Source organism: Cydia strobilella, chromosome 21, assembly GCF_947568885.1.
Source record: "Cydia strobilella chromosome 21, ilCydStro3.1, whole genome shotgun sequence".
In the NCBI taxonomy this organism is placed as follows: domain Eukaryota; kingdom Metazoa; phylum Arthropoda; class Insecta; order Lepidoptera; family Tortricidae; genus Cydia; species Cydia strobilella.
In genome coordinates, this window is record NC_086061.1 from 7,520,456 (window position 1) to 7,539,616 (window position 19,161).

The 19,161-nt window shown below is 39.6% G+C and overlaps 1 protein-coding gene across 1 annotated transcript; it reads left to right on the plus strand.

Moving 5' to 3' along the window:
- The first annotated feature begins 289 nt into the window (after nucleotides 1-289).
- LOC134751105 (malonate--CoA ligase ACSF3, mitochondrial) lies at nucleotides 290-19,116 on the plus strand. Its single transcript, XM_063686454.1, has 13 exons — nucleotides 290-578; nucleotides 677-814; nucleotides 1,052-1,144; nucleotides 1,425-1,576; nucleotides 1,756-1,882; nucleotides 2,281-2,458; nucleotides 3,005-3,084; nucleotides 3,603-3,775; nucleotides 13,121-13,321; nucleotides 14,245-14,375; nucleotides 14,923-15,061; nucleotides 15,745-15,888; nucleotides 18,549-19,116. The coding sequence occupies exons 1-13, from the start codon at nucleotides 419-421 to the stop codon at nucleotides 18,693-18,695; spliced, it is 1,863 nt and encodes a 620-aa protein (XP_063542524.1). The 5' UTR covers nucleotides 290-418; the 3' UTR covers nucleotides 18,696-19,116.
- Nucleotides 19,117-19,161: the final 45 nt, after the last annotated feature.

Genomic DNA, 19,161 nt, shown 5'->3' on the forward strand with positions numbered 1-19,161 from the left:
TTGTCAAAGGACTGTCTCATTTCAAACATAGACAGAGAGAATCATACTATCTTTGTCTTACACTAGTACTAGCATCCAAAAGAAAAGGATGAGTATAGATTTTTTTTTTTGACCAACTATAATAATCTATCTTTTAATAAAAGAGTTGTCACTATAAATAACTTTTCATGACACATTTTTTACTAGTGGTAACACATATCTCTTGTAAAAAAAGTTATTGCTTGTCACTGTCAAATGAGTATTGTCAATTTGTCATTTGCCACTTGAGTTTTGAGTTCTGAGTAGCAAAACTAAGTAGTGACCTTTTGGGCTCAAATTATTTTCTAATGTAAAATTGTATCCGCTTGACACGGCCAAATATTTATTTAACTGACCTTAAAGCTGGCCTTTAAAGTATATATTACCGGTTCGAAGTATCATGGAAGTGTCTCTGCGCAATTTTCGGATTTTTAGCCGGTTCATGCGTAATTCGTCTTCAGCTACATCATGTAGGCATGTTTCAGGTATTACTGTAACATCAGTAAAGGAAGAGGTCGACACGGCACTGGTGAACGCTTACAATGCCGATATTAAAGCAGGTAACATTTTAAATTGTTGTTCATGGTATAAGTCTACCACTTAATTGGAGCGGTTGGTGAAAACATGATGATAGCCTATAAAACATTCCACAATACAGGAGGAGCAGTTCCCGTGTTCCGGCGAGCCTTGCTGTTCCCCTCACGCGTGGCTCTCCAGGATGAGGTGGGAATATACACCTACGCCGGCCTGCATCAGGCTGCCAGTCAGCTTAGCGAGGACATCTCCACGCAGCTGGGTGAGTTCCTTTCCTTTTGCTGTATTTGTATAAGTTTAGTATAAAATAGCTAGTGATATAGACGAGGAATCTGACTAGCATAAATTTTAAAAGAATTTCATTTTTAGAGTAATTGGGATAAAAGGTAATAACCCGCCTGTTGCGCATTTTTTCTGTCGCCAGTTTCGCACGGCGCGCCATATATTCTTTGTCCCTCTTATTTCCGAGCTTTATGCCTTCCTAAAATGTTGTTTCCAGTGGGCGATGGTGAGAAGACTATCTGCTACATGTGTGGTAACAATGCGTCGCACGTTATCGTGCAGTGGGCTATCTGGATGTCTGGCAACATAGGTATGTCTGTTTATAGCTTATAAACTGATTTATGATTTAATTGATATTTCTTGATCTCGAGACAAATGTAAGTACCTTGATTTATTTCTTATAAAAAGTCGTATGATGAGACTTAGTAAAATGTACCAAATTCCTTAATGGTTGTATTGTCTACAGGGAAGTGATTAGGCTCCAATATTTTTAACTTCAAGAATAGAACAAATGGATGCTATATGCAGATATTATAATTTTTCACGTTCAAATTTGAACTTTTCAACAAAACATTTCTAAAACTTTTTAGCTGTGCCCCTGACTCCGCTCCACCCTCCAGAGATGCTCAAATACTTCCTACAAGATAGCACAGCGAGTTTGGTCATATGCACGAATGAATACGAAAATATCCTCCGCCCACTGTCTAAGGACATCAAAAAACCTCTACTAGTCACTGGAAAGGTAACAAACTGAAGTAAATCCAGACATTTTATTAATTTTGGCTCTGAACATGTGGTAGTAATAAAGTTAGTGTTGGTTGTTTTCTGTGTGTTTGTGTTTAAGTTGGTACCAAGTACAATCAGCATTAATTAAATATGTGTTTAAAAATGAAATATTTGACAGAATATTTTGTTTTGTAGGACATGGAGATTACCGCTCAGTTGTACCAACCCAACAATTCATTCTTGTCCAAAGAAGAAGTTACTGACGTGGGAAGATCTAACTTGTGGTATGGAGAGAAGGACGCGCTACTTATCTATACTAGCGGTAAGGCAAAATTAAATCACAACGTACCTACATATTATTACGTAACATACTAAATCAAAAACAGAATAAGAAATAATATTTAATAAAAAAGAACGGACTCCATAAAAATAGTTCCCCTTCACCTAATATCACTTTCCAAGACGAAATGCACGCCCCCTTTGAATATCTACCCCAATTTCTCCATGATCTAATCCTGACCTCGTGACAATCGGACCAACTGTTAAGTATCCCCTTTCAAACAAAATAATTGTCCAAATCAGTCCACCCATCTTCGAGAAACATAGATAGATAAAAAAAACAAAGATCCCTTAGAATAGAGAACCTCCCACCTCTCTCTCTTCCCCCTAATAGATCTCTATTTGAAGTCTGTTGTGCCTTACCTTCACTTTCATTTTCAGGGACCACAAGCAAACCCAAAGGCGTCGTTTGGACACACTCAATGCTCAGCGCTCAGATAGCGTCTCTCCACCAAGCATGGCGGTATTCTCGACAAGACATAGTTCTGCATGCGCTGCCGCTGCACCATATTCATGGACAACTCAATTCTATGCTATCCACCCTCGCGGTTGGCGGCAGGTACTATAACACAGACGGATCTAGCTAAAGCGTTTTATTGCGTGAAGCATACTTAATACCTACACTGTTACGCAAGATAATGAATGATTATTCGTCGAATGTTAACAGAAACCTTTCACTATTATACCCTACTCAACCTTCAAAATAACTTCAAACATGTTCGCTAATGGAAAAAGTCGAATAGTTAGCACAGCCGTAAATATTGGGAGTACCTAAGGGTTCAATATTGGGGCATTTGTTTTTCTATTACTTGTAAATGGGTAGTTTGGATAGAGCCCATTTCAGCGCTCAAATAGGGTCTCTTCATCAAGCATTACGATATTCTCGACATCACATAGCTCGACCATACTTTATTTCAAAGATTAAATAGATAATTACAATATTTTGGCTCACCATAAACGTAATTAGTTCTTTTTTTTTTAATAAATAAATAAATATTATAGGACATTCTTACACAGATTGACAAAGTCCCACGGTAAACCCAAAATAATTAATAATAATTAGAATTTCTGCAATCATGAAGCAACATCTTCTACCATTCGTCAGATTGCGGATGTTGCCCTCCTTCGTATCGCACACCGTTTGGGCACGTCTACTCGGAATGGGCGAACGGGAGGAAGCTAAAGGTATAGTTGAGATACTATGCTATACTTTATATTTGATATCGCTACGAACCTCTCTAGTGTAGTAATCTTACGACAGATATCGCTACGCGCCTCCCTAGTGTAATTATTTTATAGTCGGCGCAACGTGAGAACTAATATTTGACGAAGATTCAAAGCTAAGACATATGAACAAGTTTGAGAACAAATCAAATTATTTTATTAAATATTTTGATTTGTGTTTTTAAGTAGTCACACTACTATATATAAATTAAAAACTGTAATAGATGTCGGATCCGGCCTTCACCACTGGAGGGCTTCGTCACTTTTTCTTTCGGTTTAACTGATCGCCTTTCGCCTTAGCTTCATAATGATATCAAATGTCAAAAGAAGTGATGAAAAAAATTACCAGGTTTAAGCGAGGTCAACTTTTTTACCCAAGCAAGCATGGTGACCCATTGATTTACTGGACCATCAGAAGGTCACGAATTTCAATCGTTTGAAGCGTTTTTTTTTTATTAATCTATAATAATATTTTTCAGTGACCGTATTCCACGGTGTACCCGCTATGTACGCGCGTCTCGCCGCCGACCACGAGAAGATCTTCCAGACGCCAAAAACTGCAGAGTATGTCAAAACCACGCTTCAGAGGATGAGACTCATGTGTGCCGGCTCCGCGTCGTTGCCGGAGTCGCTGTTCCATAAATGGGAACAGGTAGGAACTGTTCCATGAATGTTCCATTTACATTAATATGTCAAAACCATACTACAGAGGATGAGACTTATGTGTGCCGGCTCCGCGTCGCTGCCGGAGTCGCTGTTCCATAAATGGGAACAGGTAGGAACTGTTCCATGAATGTTCCATTTACATTAATATGTCAAAACCACACTACAGAGGATGAGACTCATGTGTGCCGGCTCCGCGTCGTTGCCGGAGTCGCTCTTCCATAAATGGGAACAGGTAGGAACTGTTCCATGAATGTTCCATTTACATAAATATGTCAAAACCACACTACAGAGGATGAGACTCATGTGTGCCGGCTTCGCGTCGTTGCCGGAGTCGCTGTTCCATAAATCGGAACAGGTAGGAACTGTTCCATGAATGTTTCATTTACATAAATATGTCAAAACCACACTACAGAGGATGAGACTCACGTGTCACGTGCAGCCGAAGACGCGGTTCTATAAATGGGTACAAGTAAGAACTGGCCATTTCCACAAATGCTCCATTTTCATTAATGCCCTTTGGCTTATCTGTCTGTCCGTCCGTCCACATTGAACCTCAGATACCATTATTAGTTTAGTATTAGTACATCATTCTAGCAATCTAATAGGGGTATTTCTGCAATGTTCTGCCGCCAGAGTTCAGCACTAGCATGTATTGTAATTATTGTAAACCATAGAGTAACTTATACATATTATGCCTTAGTTTTTTGACAAGTTTCCACTATGACATTGATGCATTAAGAGCCAACAGGAGTGGTCATTTCTCCATACAAACGTACTCGACTGTTTCCTCCGTGGTTTTTGAAGCTAGAGCAATGATTTTTTCAACACAGATTAATATTCTCAATATCTGTGTCGGTGTGTTTTGCTTTTTTTGATATTTTTGTTTTTTAAGGCGCTAGAGCCCTTCACACATGGCCAAAAATGGCCTCACTGACTATGCCGCAATGACAGGCGTGGTATTCAAAACTGGTATCAATTAGCCAAAAAATCAAAACAGTCCGACACAGACAATTTCATAATCATTTAGATTTCCAAATTTGGTTACGATTGGTTAAGTTTTGGAGGAGGAAACAGTCGAGTACAAAACCTCGATTTTTGAGATTTTTACGCAGGATTTTTCGCCTAAGCTGCAGTTGTTCTTATCGCACTAATTTTAGGGGCGGGGTCAAGTTTCTAAATACGTACACAGACAGAAAAGTGATGGGCAATAGTCGACATTAAATGTCGATAATCTAGTGATGTGATAAATCGATAAACCTTTTCAAAGTCGCGATTTGCCTCTTAGTAGACGAAGTAAGTAAAGTGAGTATGCACTTTGGCCTCAGGGGATATCGTTTAACACTATTTATTATTCCTTGGTTCATACAAAGCTGAGCTGACGCACTAGCTACGAGATTAAGTCCGGGTAACCCGCGAAAAAGGGAGGGGAAAAGTCGGCTTCTGCGGTCCAGTTTGCCTCTATTTCTACATATCTGTTGCTATGAGATCAAATTTGGTATAATTATTGTGTAAATTAGGGACGAATAATTTATTTTAGAAATAATAGTTTCACATTTTCATACACAAATCTGAATATATGAACGAAACATTAAAATCATATATAATTTTTGGTCACTGATTTGCTTTTTAGAAGCAAATTGTGGTGATTTGCACTAAAAATTAATTACACAATTTAGTCCATTTATTCGTTATTTAGAAAAGTATCAGTTCTAAGTACGTATTCATACATTTGATTGTAAAAAGAATTAGTAATACTTTGGTTAAAATATTGTTTTATATTTTACAATTTTCACTATTATTCTAAAATTTATTTTTAATAAAGTATTACTTTTATTAAATCGTTTATGACGTGATCTTAGTAAGTATGTATATGAAAAGGGCTCCACGAGGCGAAATACTTTTTACGCCAATTATTTTCTTTTTTTTTTATTTACAACAAAGACGAAAGTTCGAGAAAAATGTGGTTACTTAATAATTGCCTAACTTGTTGAAAAAATAACTTTACATACTATCAACTTATAACCGTAGTATATTCCATGATATGTTTTAAATGCACCATATTTTTTTCTAATTTTTAAAAGAATATTTAATACCTTTAAAATAATATCTGTCTGTCTGTCTGACTGTCTGTCAATCTATCTGTCAGTCTGTCACCAGGCTGTATCTCATGAACCGTGATAGCTAGACAGTTGCAATTTTTACAGATGATGTATTTCTGTTGCCGCTATAACAAGAAATACTAAAAACAGAATAAAATAAATATTTAAGTGGGGCTCCCCAAACAACAAACGTGATTTTTTTGCTGTTTTTTGCGTAATGGTACGTTTGCGTTTTTTGTTAATAGCTTTTGAACTTTTTTTATGTGGGAATGCTTTGAATAAATTTTTCTAGACATCATTCCGAATCTAATGAAGTATCATACGTATTTTTAGGAGTTAGTATCTCTATTAGTGGCAGCCGTACAAGCCCAATTTCAAAGAAAAACCGCAAATGGATGTACAAGTTAGCCGTTTGGCACACGCATACTGAGGTCAAAACAAAATTTTTGACCCGCAGTTCCTAAAAAAATCCCTTAGGAAGGGTGTGCTACAACATTTTTTTTTTGTATGGAATAAAACATTTTTTTTTCAAAAACCTATCGTGTGTGGTATCATACGAAAGGGCTTTTTGAGGCGATTCTAAAAGTATACCAAATCATTACAAATTAGCCATTTTTTTTTGTAAATTAAAACAAATAGAATTTTCAAAACATACCAAGTTTGGGGTCAAGTTAAAGGGTTAAAGAGGTATTTCCCGTTGGATATATGGATATTACGTATCCTTGTATGATTAATATGTACCGTATCTGCAGTACAGTTCCATAAGTCTCGTAAAATAGGTATTGAAGTAGAACGGCCGGTCCGGGCCGTAGCAACTACGCTCGCATTCCATTGCTAATTGTTCTGTTTATAAGTTATTGATATACCCGACAAAAAACAAACCAAAAAAAAGTGTTTTTTGTTTAATTTAGTTTAATTTGTATACTTTTAGTTTAAGTCATATATGTTAATACCTACAGTATTAAGTTATTTGTTATAGGTTAAGTGTGCGCTCACCGATAAAATGTATTTTGCGTGAAAAAACAATTAATTCTCGTGTAAGTGAATATTATGTATTCTTATGAGAAAATAAAGATCTTTAAACCTAACTGTGTCACTTTGTATTTAAAAAAAAACTAAATAAAATTATTTTTAAAATTCCTTTTTTTGGGTTAGATATGAGGAAATCACGTATCATTTTTGGTATATTGTACAAAAAAAAATCAGCCATATCGTATCTGGAGGAGCCCAAACTTGGTATGTTTTGAAAATTCTTTTTGTTTCAATTTAAGAAAAATGGCTAAAATGTAATGATGTGATATATTTTCAGAATCGCTTCAAAAAGCCCTTTCGTATGATAGATAAGAGAAGAATACGATAGGTTTAAAAAAAAAAGTTTTTTTATACAAAAAAAAAAGATTTTTTATACAAAAAAAAAGATTTTTTATACAAAAAAAGTTTCAGCACCCCTCCCAAGGGATTTTTTTTTAGGAACTGCGGGTCGATAATTTTGTTTTGACCTCTAGTATACGTGTACCAAACGGCTAACCTGTACATCGATTTGCGGTTTTTTAATGCGAACAGCTTACACTATATTTTTAACCACCTTGAACGTTTTGTAGACTAGACTATTGTCCCAAATTGGGGTTTCTTATTCATTCCGACCAGGATTGGAGCTCTTCAAACATACCTATTTTAATCAAAATCTTTTTTTTTTTTAATTTATTTACACAAAGGGTACATGCTTACAAACAAAATTTATGCATCGCCAAACTGTAACCAGTTTGTTGGCGATTGAAGCGCTCAATAACAAAATGGAATCATGCACCTGAACAAAATAATTAACAGCTTAGACAGTAATCCTTATATATAACATAAGATAAGTAATCCTTATCTGACTCATAAATAAAAAACGGACCATTAATAAAACTGTATAATTACATCAACGTAAGAAATATCTCATGTCACATGTTTCCTTGTTATGATAATTTTATCTAACCTGATTTTATCTAATTTTATCTTTCTTTTTTTCTAATCAACGAAGCCGGAGAGCGACAAATTTGTTTTTCATCACACTTGCTCGAAAAGATCTTATTTCATGCAGGTGTACTGAAGGGAAAACAAAAGGCCTATATTGTTCCCGCGGGAGTTATAGCTTTCTTTTTTTAATTAGATATGTCACTAATTCATACGAAGTACGAACCAAGTAAGTTATAAGTAAAATACTTTGTTTAAAGTATAAGGGTGTGTAAGGGAGTTTTACTTCTAAAATACTGACAATTATAATTTAGTATTTTTGTTTATAATATTTAATTGGATTAATTTAATAGCCGTTTAAAATATTTTTACACAAAATTTTCAATCGTGGCTGAATGCCGAAGGTCTGTGCCTTAGATGCCTAACCTGTCAAGAAATGACAATATGGCGGACGAATATTTGAAATGTCACCGTATTTTATAATTATTTCCCTGAAAATTTAGTTTTTCATCACAAGTGTAACGAAAACCATTGTGTGTAACTCCGGGGGTAAGAATATTGTAAACTCCTCCTTTACAAAATCTCACTTACCCCCCTCGTTGCACAATGTAGGTACTAATAGCACAGCGTGTCGAAAGTTGATACTTTCCGCACGGAAACGAGAAAAGAAATGATTGTTTTTTTACTCTCCTGTAAAAGTCAAAATGTTATTTGGATTGCAGGTTGTAGAAGGATACTGAATTCAGCTACCTAAAATCAAGAAGTTAAATCACAATACCAGGAAATAAGTAAACGCTCAGTGGTGGTAGCGAGCTAAGCTAACAGAAAAAGTTTGTAAGAACTAGCTATAGCCTATGATATGCCTATATAGCGGGCCGCGACCGCGACGCGACTTGCAGGCATAAGAGCCCGGTTACGATTTTAGTCGCAAAAATGTAAAGTTGATAGATTTCTTCTGTGAAATTGTACACCTTTTGTTACCTAATTGAAATAACAAGTACTGGTTTCTATTAGCACGACTTCTTATCTCTAGGTTTATCAGATCATTTTTTTGAAAAAAGGCTTACTAAATTAGTAATGAATTTTTTTCTGATGGACGTTTAGGTAAACGCGTGTAAAGCACTGACTTTGATGCTCTTATTTGTAAATTTCGTAAAGTTTGGACTGCTAAAAATGGTAAATTTGTATTACACATATTCTGTACTCTAGGTTTATCAGATTACATTGTTGTTATATGACTTAGAGTTCGAGGAAATGAAAGTTAAACGAATTCAATTTTCTCCAGAAATGACCTCAAAACAAGTGACAATTTCTCCGAAAATCTAATTATTTTCGACGTAGATTGCATACTCAAATAATCTGCAATGTTTACTTAAACTGTTGCTGTACTTCATTTTATTTAAATTGCAACTTTTATTTTCTGACGATTTTTTAAAAACTTCCCCTTTTTCTGGTATAACATCGGTGACACGCGCTCGCGGCCTCAGTCCCGCGCGGGAGCTGGTAGAGGCAGGACGTTTGTTGATCGGCTCCGCACGTTGCATCGACGACGACGAAGTTATTTATCATTGTGTGCGTCGCTCGCCGTGTAAAAAGTTATATTTGTTTGCGTGTTTGGCTGTACTGTGTGCGTGTAAACTGCGACCAGAAACTTTAATCCTTGGGTTGTAAGTACTTGTTTCTTAACCGCCTTCGAAAAAAAGGAGGTTCTCAGTTTGACCCGTATGTTTGTATGTATATGTATGTATGTATGTTTGTTCGCGATTATCTCGCATTTGGCTGAACCGATTTTGATGCGGTTTTTAGAAAAGTGTTTGTTACATTCTGGAGAAGGTTTTAGTATACATAGAGCTGAGCTGATGCTGAACCCTGGCTGTACCTAGTGGAACGCAGGTTTAGTGCAACATAGGCACACGCTGTTTTGGTCTGTCTTGATGAGCAATTAGGAGAGCAATACCCAAGATGGAGCTGATGCTGAACCCTGGCTGTACCTAGTGGAAATCAGGTTTCGTGCAACATAGGCACACGCTGTTTTGGTTATTCGACACGTCTTGATGAGCAATTAGGAGAGCAGTACCCAAGATGGAGCTGATGCTGAACCCTGGCTGTACCTAGTGGAACGCAGGTTTGGTGCAACATAGGCACACGCTGTTTTGGTCTTCCGACACGTCTTGATGAGCAATTAGGAGAGCAGTACCCAAGATGGAGCTGATGCTGAACCCTGGCTGTACCTAGTGGAACGCAGGTTTGGTGCAACATAGGCACACGCTGTTTTGGTCTTCCGACACGTCTTGATGAGCAATTAGGAGAGCAGTACCCAAGATGGAGCTGATGCTGAACCTTGGCTGTACCTAGTGGAACGCAGGTTTGGTGCAACATAGGCACACGCTGTTTTGGTTATTCGACACGTCTTGATGAGCAATTAGGAGAGCAGTACCCAAGATGGAGCTGATGCTGAACCCTGGCTGTACCTAGTGGAACGCAGGTTTGGTGCAACATAGGCACACGCTGTTTTGGTCTTCCGACACGTCTTGATGAGCAATTAGGAGAGCAGTACCCAAGATGGAGCTGATGCTGAACCCTGGCTGTACCTAGTGGAAATCAGGTTTCGTGCAACATAGGCACACGCTGTTTTGGTTATTCGACACGTCTTGATGAGCAATTAGGAGAGCAGTACCCAAGATGGAGCTGATGCTGAACCCTGGCTGTACCTAGTGGAACGCAGGTTTGGTGCAACATAGGCACACGCTGTTTTGGTCTTCCGACACGTCTTGATGAGCAATTAGGAGAGCAGTACCCAAGATGGAGCTGATGCTGAACCCTGGCTGTACCTAGTGGAAATCAGGTTTCGTGCAACATAGGCACACGCTGTTTTGGTTATTCGACACGTCTTGATGAGCAATTAGGAGAGCAGTACCCAAGATGGAGCTGATGCTGAACCCTGGCTGTACCTAGTGGAACTCAGGTTTGGTGCAATATAGGCACACGCTGTTTTGGTCTTCTGACACGTCTTGATGAGCAAATGGGAGAGCAGTACCCAAGATAGAGCTGATGATGTACCCTGGCTGTACTTAGTGGAACTCAGGTTCATTTATTGTTATCAGAACTTCCACCCCCTTTTAACCCCCAGTACCTACTGCATGTTAAACGTGTGGTAGCTCTGGTCAGGTGCCTGCTTCATCTGGCAGCCCTCCAGGTGTTCCAGGTCTTGAAGAACTTAACCTGCCTACAGCATACTCTACCAACTTCAGATTAAAAGAGTTTTACCCCTGATCCGATGCGTCCAGCAGCACTCCAGGTGTTCCAGGTTTTGAGCTGTCTCCGTCATACACTACCCACAACACGTTGAGCGAGTGTTACCCACCCTTTGCCCTTGACCCTTTGCACTCAGCAGCACTCCAGGTGTTTCAGATCTGGAGCTTTCCCCATCATACACTACCAGCGGCACGTTGAGCGAGTGTTACCCGTTACCCCTGACCCTTTGTACCCAGCAGCACTCCAGGTGTTCCAGGTCTGGAGCTTTCCGTATCATACACTACCAGCAGCACGTTGAGCGAGTGTTACCCCTGACTCTTTGCACCCAGAAGCATTCCAGGTGTTCCAGGTCTTGAGCTGTGTCCATCGTACACTACACACTACCAGCGGCATGTTGAGCGAGTGTTACCCCTGACCCTTTGCACCCAGCAGCACTTCAGGTGTTCCAGGTCTTGAGTTTTCCCCATCATACTCTACCAGCGGCACGTTGAGCGAGTGTTACCCCTGACCCTTTGCACCCAGTAGCACTCCAGGTATTCCAGGTCTTGAGCAGTATTCATCGTACAACCAACCACACGTTGAGCGAGTGTTACAAGAGTGGAGAAGAGAAGAGGATGACTTAGGAAATAAAAATTATTATCACCCTTCCCAACGATTAAGACTATCTCCATAATATCAAATTCCATCCAAATCGGTTTTATTGGATCCCATACAAATTTCCATTACCCCCCCTCCCCCCGTTTCTGGGGTAAAACCTATCCTATGTCCTTCCCCAGGACTCAAACTATGTCCATACCTCATTTCATCTTAATCGGTTCAGCGTTTATTGATTCCCCATACAAATTTCCACCCCCTTAAAGGGTGAGTTCTTGAATAAAAAGTATTCTATGTCCTTCCCCGGGATTCAAAGTATCTGTATACCAAATCTCAACAAAAGGCTAGTTTCCCCTCTGGGTTGGAACGTTGGAAAGTCAGATCGCAGTCGCTTTCGTAAAAACTAGTGCCTACGCCAATTCTTGGGATTAGTTGCCAAGCGGACCCCAGCAGACTTCCATGAGCCGTGGCAAAAAGGCTGGGATAACGCGAGTAAGATGATTATATATATAAGATATTGCCTTAGTGCAAATCATTATCATCATGCTATATAATTTGTATGTATTATATGAATACATAGGTAAATTGTTAGGAGTAATAAACGATTATATCAAATTTACCGAAAGTTTTATTATAACCTAATTAAAGTTATAAAGTGACGCATAATGTTGCGAAAGTTAAGATATTGTTTAGGCGGTCGCGTTATTTCAAGCAGCGGCCGGCGTTCGGTTACTGTGTAAAAGTCGTATCTTCGCGCGTTTTCAAATCGACTACGGGCTCATAAGGTCCGTGAGCGCAAATGACGTGCGCGTCTGTGTGCGTGCACCACACACACGGGGATATGGCGGCGCCGCCCCCGTCAGCGCGACGGAGATAATCAGTTTGAAATCTCAAAATTGAGAATTCGCTCAGCTCCTGTTGGCTCTTAAGGCGTTCTGTTTACAGATGGTCTACCGCGAAACGCGAAAATCGAAATTTCGTTATCTGCCTTTCTGTCGATCGAATGTGCAAGAGTGGCAGAAACTGAAATTTCGATTTTTGTGTTTCGCGGTAGGCTCTGTGTTTGTGCTAGTAACACCCTCTACGCAGAGTTTTTTGTAATATAAAATTCCCTATTGACAATGTGGCTAAATAATATTTTAAAAAGTTTCAAAATGTAGGTATTAATTAAGGATTAGATTGTTAACTAAGTTCTGAAAGTTACCCATTGGATCCGAATATTTTGGCGCTCGAACGAAAATAGGTACAATGCCAATAGTTTGAGGATAAAATGTAAATTTTCAGCTGTGTTAAACACAAGTTGTCATGTTGACTACGAGAAAAGTAAAGCACATAATGCATTTTATTAAGAAGAGAAACAATTTCATAAACTTTTAGTACGTGTTTAGTACCTACGTACTTATGTCATACATTTGTGAACCTTTCAGATATCAGGCCAGCGTCTCCTCGAACGCTACGGCATGTCCGAAGTGGGCATGGCGCTCTCTAACGCATACCGGCCGATCTCGGCGCGTGCCGTCGGATGCGTCGGCATGCCGCTGCCTGGAGTTTCTGCACGAATTGCTGCTAATGTTAATGGAGAGCTGAAACCTGTTGTCACTGTGACAGCACCACCTGTAGATACTACGGTACGACTACTATTTCTATTTACTATATTAACACATTCACTGCCGTTTTTGTAGCGCTGCGCTCGTTGCCGATCCCAGCGTTTTCCCGCTTTGTAGAAGAAAGCGACTACTAACAAAGAACCCGCCGGGCGGGTTCCCGTGTTAACTACTACAATTTTTTACACTCAAAAGCTGTAAAATCGGTTCGCTTTCTATACAAATTTACTTTAAAACTGACCTGTTTTCATTCCTTTTAAGGCGGTTCCCTGAGCCAGAAGGCGAAAAATCTCCTTATATGATCATGTTTTTCTAAGAGGCGTTTATATTCGTAGACGTGGAAAAAATATATGTAGTTCTTGACTATATTATCTTTAACAACATAGCTTCCGATACACGAATTATGACACTTCGCTCGATACAATTAATTCCCAAAGTAACCTCTAACTCGGACTTTTAATCCTACTTTACTCGGTTATTTATTATGTGATACTATAAACAAAAAAAGAAGAAAAAACAATCTTAACATAAATAGTAATTTCATAGCTTTAGAATTTCGATATTGTAAGGTAACGTTATAAAAATAAATAAAAACCGACAAAATTCGATCAAAATTGACACTTGGCGCGTATGTTCTTTCCCTTTCTTTCTTGCGAAATGTGACAAAGACAGCGGCAAACCGATGGAAACGCAAGCGAAAAACTTTTTTTACGTGTAGACATTTAACTAATCGTATTTGTGCTCACAGCGCCAAGAACGATAAGTCCTCTCTTTCTTTCGTCTATTTGCGCCCATGATTTCGGCGTGTGCGTGGTTTTTTTTATTAAAATGTACGGCTTTCAATGGGTCTTAACATTGCTTATCATGCTAAACAGGCAACGTTGAGGATGTTTACGGGGTGTTTTACGGTACATCTAAAAATGTTTTATCTCTGTATATATTTATAGATATCTCTAGAACAATCCGCTCAGGATTCCAAGGACACTAAAGACAACTGGACCACAGCAGCGGTGACCAAACACATGGATACTGACTGTCAGGGTGAGCTGTTGCTTAAGGGCCCTGGAGTTTTCACAAGGTCAGACATCATCATCATTATCATCATCCGATTTCGAAGTTTTTTTATTCCTGCATTTCTTTAAATTTCCGATTTTCTAACTTCATGCGGAAAATTTCCGCAACTTTCACATCTGTACTCCCAGCGTTCCTTATAGGTCTCATTGTCATTAGGTTAGGATCTGATGATATGCTGGAGAATCAAGGAAACTCTTGAATTAGTGTTGTTGACTACTATATCAATTGATGAATCTGATGAAGATCGTAAAATGATCAAAGAAACTGTACAGATGTAGTGCATAATTTGTTTCCATCGTATTTTCTCGGAAACGTTCGTATTTGTCATGCTAGTTCAGTCAATGTCAGTATTTTTGTACCGAGACTGACTGAAATAGCAAGACACGTTCGTAAGTTTCCGTGAAAATACGATGGAAAATAATTATGCACTACATCTGTATCCTAGCCGTGATTGCGCTATTTGTAAATTTTATTGTTTTTTCAACTTAGTGAACCCACCGGAAATGTTTTTTTTTCTACCATTTTTTGTAGCATTCTTAAACGTCCCGTAGATACTACAACCGAGACCGGAAATCGGACGATTTCACCCCCGACGGCTGGTTCCGTACGGGCGACACGGCCGCCTTCACCGACAACTTCAGGATCCTCGGCAGAACCTCTGTTGACATCATTAAGACCGGTGGATACAAGGTACCTACTGTCAAAGTCCTTCAAGGTCTTTATATAAACTTGAATAGTAGAGGGCCTAAGATAGAGCCTTGTGACACTCCTACATATTTACTATAATTCTCTAGACGGAGTTTTATGTATCGAATATATATGTAGATTGTATTTGTTGTATCGATAGGATATGAGGACATATCAGCCAAGGCTCGGAAAAACGTCCGTCATTTTGAAAACATAACCCTGTTCCGTACTACAGAGACTCCCTTATACCAATGTCAATGATTAAATCGTCAGATGACAACCAAAACTCACTAATTACTAAAAAAATATTAAACAAAAATCAGCTTTATTTAGATAATAATACGGTTCACTATGGCTATGAACTTGTGGTGGTAATTAGTGAATTTTGGTTGTCACCTGACGAAATATGCCCCAATAACATCCGTAGACTGTGAACGATCATTTTCGACTCATAAATGGGTCCTAATTTATTGTTATGTTTAAAAAAGGTCGCACGTTTTTCCGAGCCTTGCATATCACATTAATGTAAATTTTGTGAGCAGGTCCGATCTAGCTTTTGGAAATTTTTCAAAATAGGCTTACATCTCACAGAGCCACTAGTTCTGGTTTCAATTTTTCACTACACAGTGACCGTTTGGGGTATATCTCAAATATTAATGTCAGGATTATGACGTTTCTTCAACCAGGTAAGCGCTCTCCAAGTGGAGTCGGCCATACTGGAGCACCCCCGGATCGCGGACGCGGCCGTGCTGGGGATCGAAGACCCGAGCTACGGCGAGGCCGTCTCCGCGGTCGTCGTGCTTAAAGACCAGGCCACCATGACTCTGCAGGTATGATGTTCCCTTCACAAGCTGAGGGTCTCCAAGTGGGGTTAGCCATTTTCTGTTTTTAATGACATCATTTTACGGCGTTGACAATGAATCGTAACATTTGACAGATAGTATTTCATAATTTTTTGTGAACGACAGTAAAATGTTATCATTGAAAAACCGGCCAGGTGCAAGTCGGACTCGCGCACGAAGGGTTCCGTACCATTACGCAAAAAAAAAAGGCAAAAAAATCACGTTTGTTGTATGGGAGCCCTACTTTATAAATAAATACAATACAATACTTTTTTTTTAAATCTGGATGGAGGCTTTGGACACTCTAGGTGAACATGTCAGCCTCATGGGTGCTATCATAGTTCCCTACTCAAGGGAGAGGTCAATAAAGTGGTAAACACTGATTGCTTTGTCCGATATAGGCTCTGCCAACCAACAATTGATCTGTCCATTGTGCGTGGAGCCCAGACTACCAAAAACTCTTTTTCTCAAGTCCGAATTCCGGACGCATTCCAACAACACGTGAGACAAGTCATCAGTCTTCTGACAGTGTGCACACAGTGGTGACGATTTAACACCCATCATGCTCAGAAATTTGTTTGTAGGGATGTGTCCGGACCGGACTCGGAAAGCTGAGACTAACACTTTTCTAGAGAGGTTGGCAGAATCAAACCAGGGTATCCACAAGGGTCTATCTTGAATTGTTCTGTACCAGATTCCAACCTTAAATATTTAATTTATTCTGTTTTTAGTATTTGTAGTAGTAGTAGTAAATCACTTTATTGTACAAAACAAAAATTGTTAACATGAAATTCATATAAATTTAGGTACAAAGGCGAGCTTATCCCTATAAGGGATTTCTTCCAGCTAACCTTAGAGTAAATGAGTGGAAAATTATTATTATTATTTGTCTGTCTTTCCATATCTTGGGACCATGGGATCCCGGACCTTTGAGAGGCGTGCGTGGGGCCGAAGCCAACAGCGCAGAGGCCCTTTAAGACATATTAATCTAAAAGCAAGGGATACACGTGGCGGATACCATCCCCGAACGCACAATGTGATACATCCGGAGATGGTCCCCGCCAGGTGCAAAGACTATTGCAGTGCAGCCCTTTTGTGCTGCGATGGAAACTAAGGTCATAGGCTATAGATTTGAATATTGGATGGACTGGATAATGGGCTATGGGAGGAGACAAGCGGACACCTGCCGTGACAATCAGTCTCAAAATTGTGAAAGACAGGTGGTGACTCGCCAACTCATTTAGTGGGCCCTACAACGGCCGCACGCACAGTGCGACAATAGAGCAACACTTCAGAGCGGCTGTGAGGTTGTCGAGAGGTGAGTCTGCGGTAGCCAGTTCCCGGTAATCCGTTCAGCAGGCCGCCGGCGTTATGACATTTTACACTTCCAACCTGGAGCATAGGTCCCGCTCTTGCGACTCCACTCTGGCCGGCCAGTCAAGGCAAGCACAGAGGCGAGGGCCAGATGACAGGGCCCTCTGGAATAGGGGTCCGCGGTGTCGCCACTCACCGTCAGCTCGCCACAAGCTGCCCCCGCGGGGTATTATTATTATTATTGTATCTCCTCGGATTTCACGGGCCTATAAATCCCGGTCTTTTGATAGGCTTGCGTGGGGATATAGATCCAACACGTAGAGGCCCCTTGGAGAGCTTTAATGTCATGTAGAACGCCTGCTGGAAACCGTTCATAGGTCCAACAAAAGACACCCATGAACCGGTCGCAGCAGGCATTGGGACTATTGTAGAAAAAGTGAACAGTATACCGGTCTATGGATTGAAGTTTGGGTGGACAATGAGACTGGGCTATTGTAAAGAAGTCCGGACACCTGCCATAACAATGCTAACACACGTTATCGAGGCAGGTGGTGACTTGCCGCTGACTAGATGGGCCCCTGAAACTGCCGCCGTGAAGAAGACCAGAAGCAACACCGGTGTGAGCGACTCAGGGGTGTCGAGAGGTGTGCGCCGCATTCTACCCAGTGACTGATGTTAACAGCCACTGTGCCAACTCGCGTCTTATGCATCTTTCACTTCCACCCCTGGAGCATATAGCTCTTACGACTCCCCTCTGGACGGCCAATAAAGGCAAGCCAGAGCTGAGAGTCCTGCGGGTCCCCTTGGGGTCCACTCCGACCGACGAAGACACGCCGGAGACGGAGACCCTGACCGACTCTCTGGAGCACTTGGGTCCGTGGGGTCGTTTATTATTATTATTAGTATTTGTTGTTATATCTGTGAAAATCTCAACTGTCTAGCTATCACGGTGCATGAGATACAGCCTGGTGACAGATGGACAGACAGACAGACAGCGGAGTCTTAGTAATAGGGTCCTGTTTTTACCCTTTGGGTACGGAACCTTAAAAACAGAGAATTCTCATGTCCAACCATAAGACTGACGTCATTTTACTGTGCTGTCTTTATTTTGCGTCTTTCTTCTGGAATCTGTAAATGGCAATAGTCTATAATTTCAAAGTTAGTGAAGGTCTCCTAAGACCATTTTCGCGTAGTAGCACGGGATCACGTAGCTGCCTTCACTGCCCCAATCTGACATATAATCTTAGTTGTTATAAACTACATACAGTATAGTGTAGTATAGTAATTAATGATTACTAATTATCTTATATATTAAATCGAAATTATTTTGACAGGAATTGAAAGAGGACGCCAGCAAGCGCCTTGCGCCGTACCAGATACCTAGAAAACTGCTGGTGGTGAAGGAAATGCCCAGAAACGTAATGGGAAAACTAGACAAGAAGAAAATACGAGACCTGTATGGCGAGGAGTTGAAGATGTAAGATGCAGTAGGGCAAAATAACAAAAAGGTACTTGTGGTGATATTGTCAGGGTAAGTCCTGAAACCATGTGAAAAATTAGTTTATTGTCAACATATTCGGTACAAAAGTTATATTTAAGAATGTATTGATTGTTATCAATACATTCTTAAACATAAATAAAATATTTACTATAAAAATATTTTTATAGTAAATATTTTAGTTAATGTAATGTACTAATTTCATATAGCCATAAGTTTACTGCATGTTCACTATTGTTCACAGGTACAAGACACTTATATAAGTTGTGGTTACCTATAATTAGATAAGCATCAGTCATGATTGTTATATAGATTTAAGAGCATGTAAGATGTATTATCTGTTGGTAATCCTAAATAAAGAAAATAAAATAAAATAAAATCAACCAACTAGACCACAGAATATTTAATAGTACTACATAATATTTAATAAATATAGTTACCTATTGTTA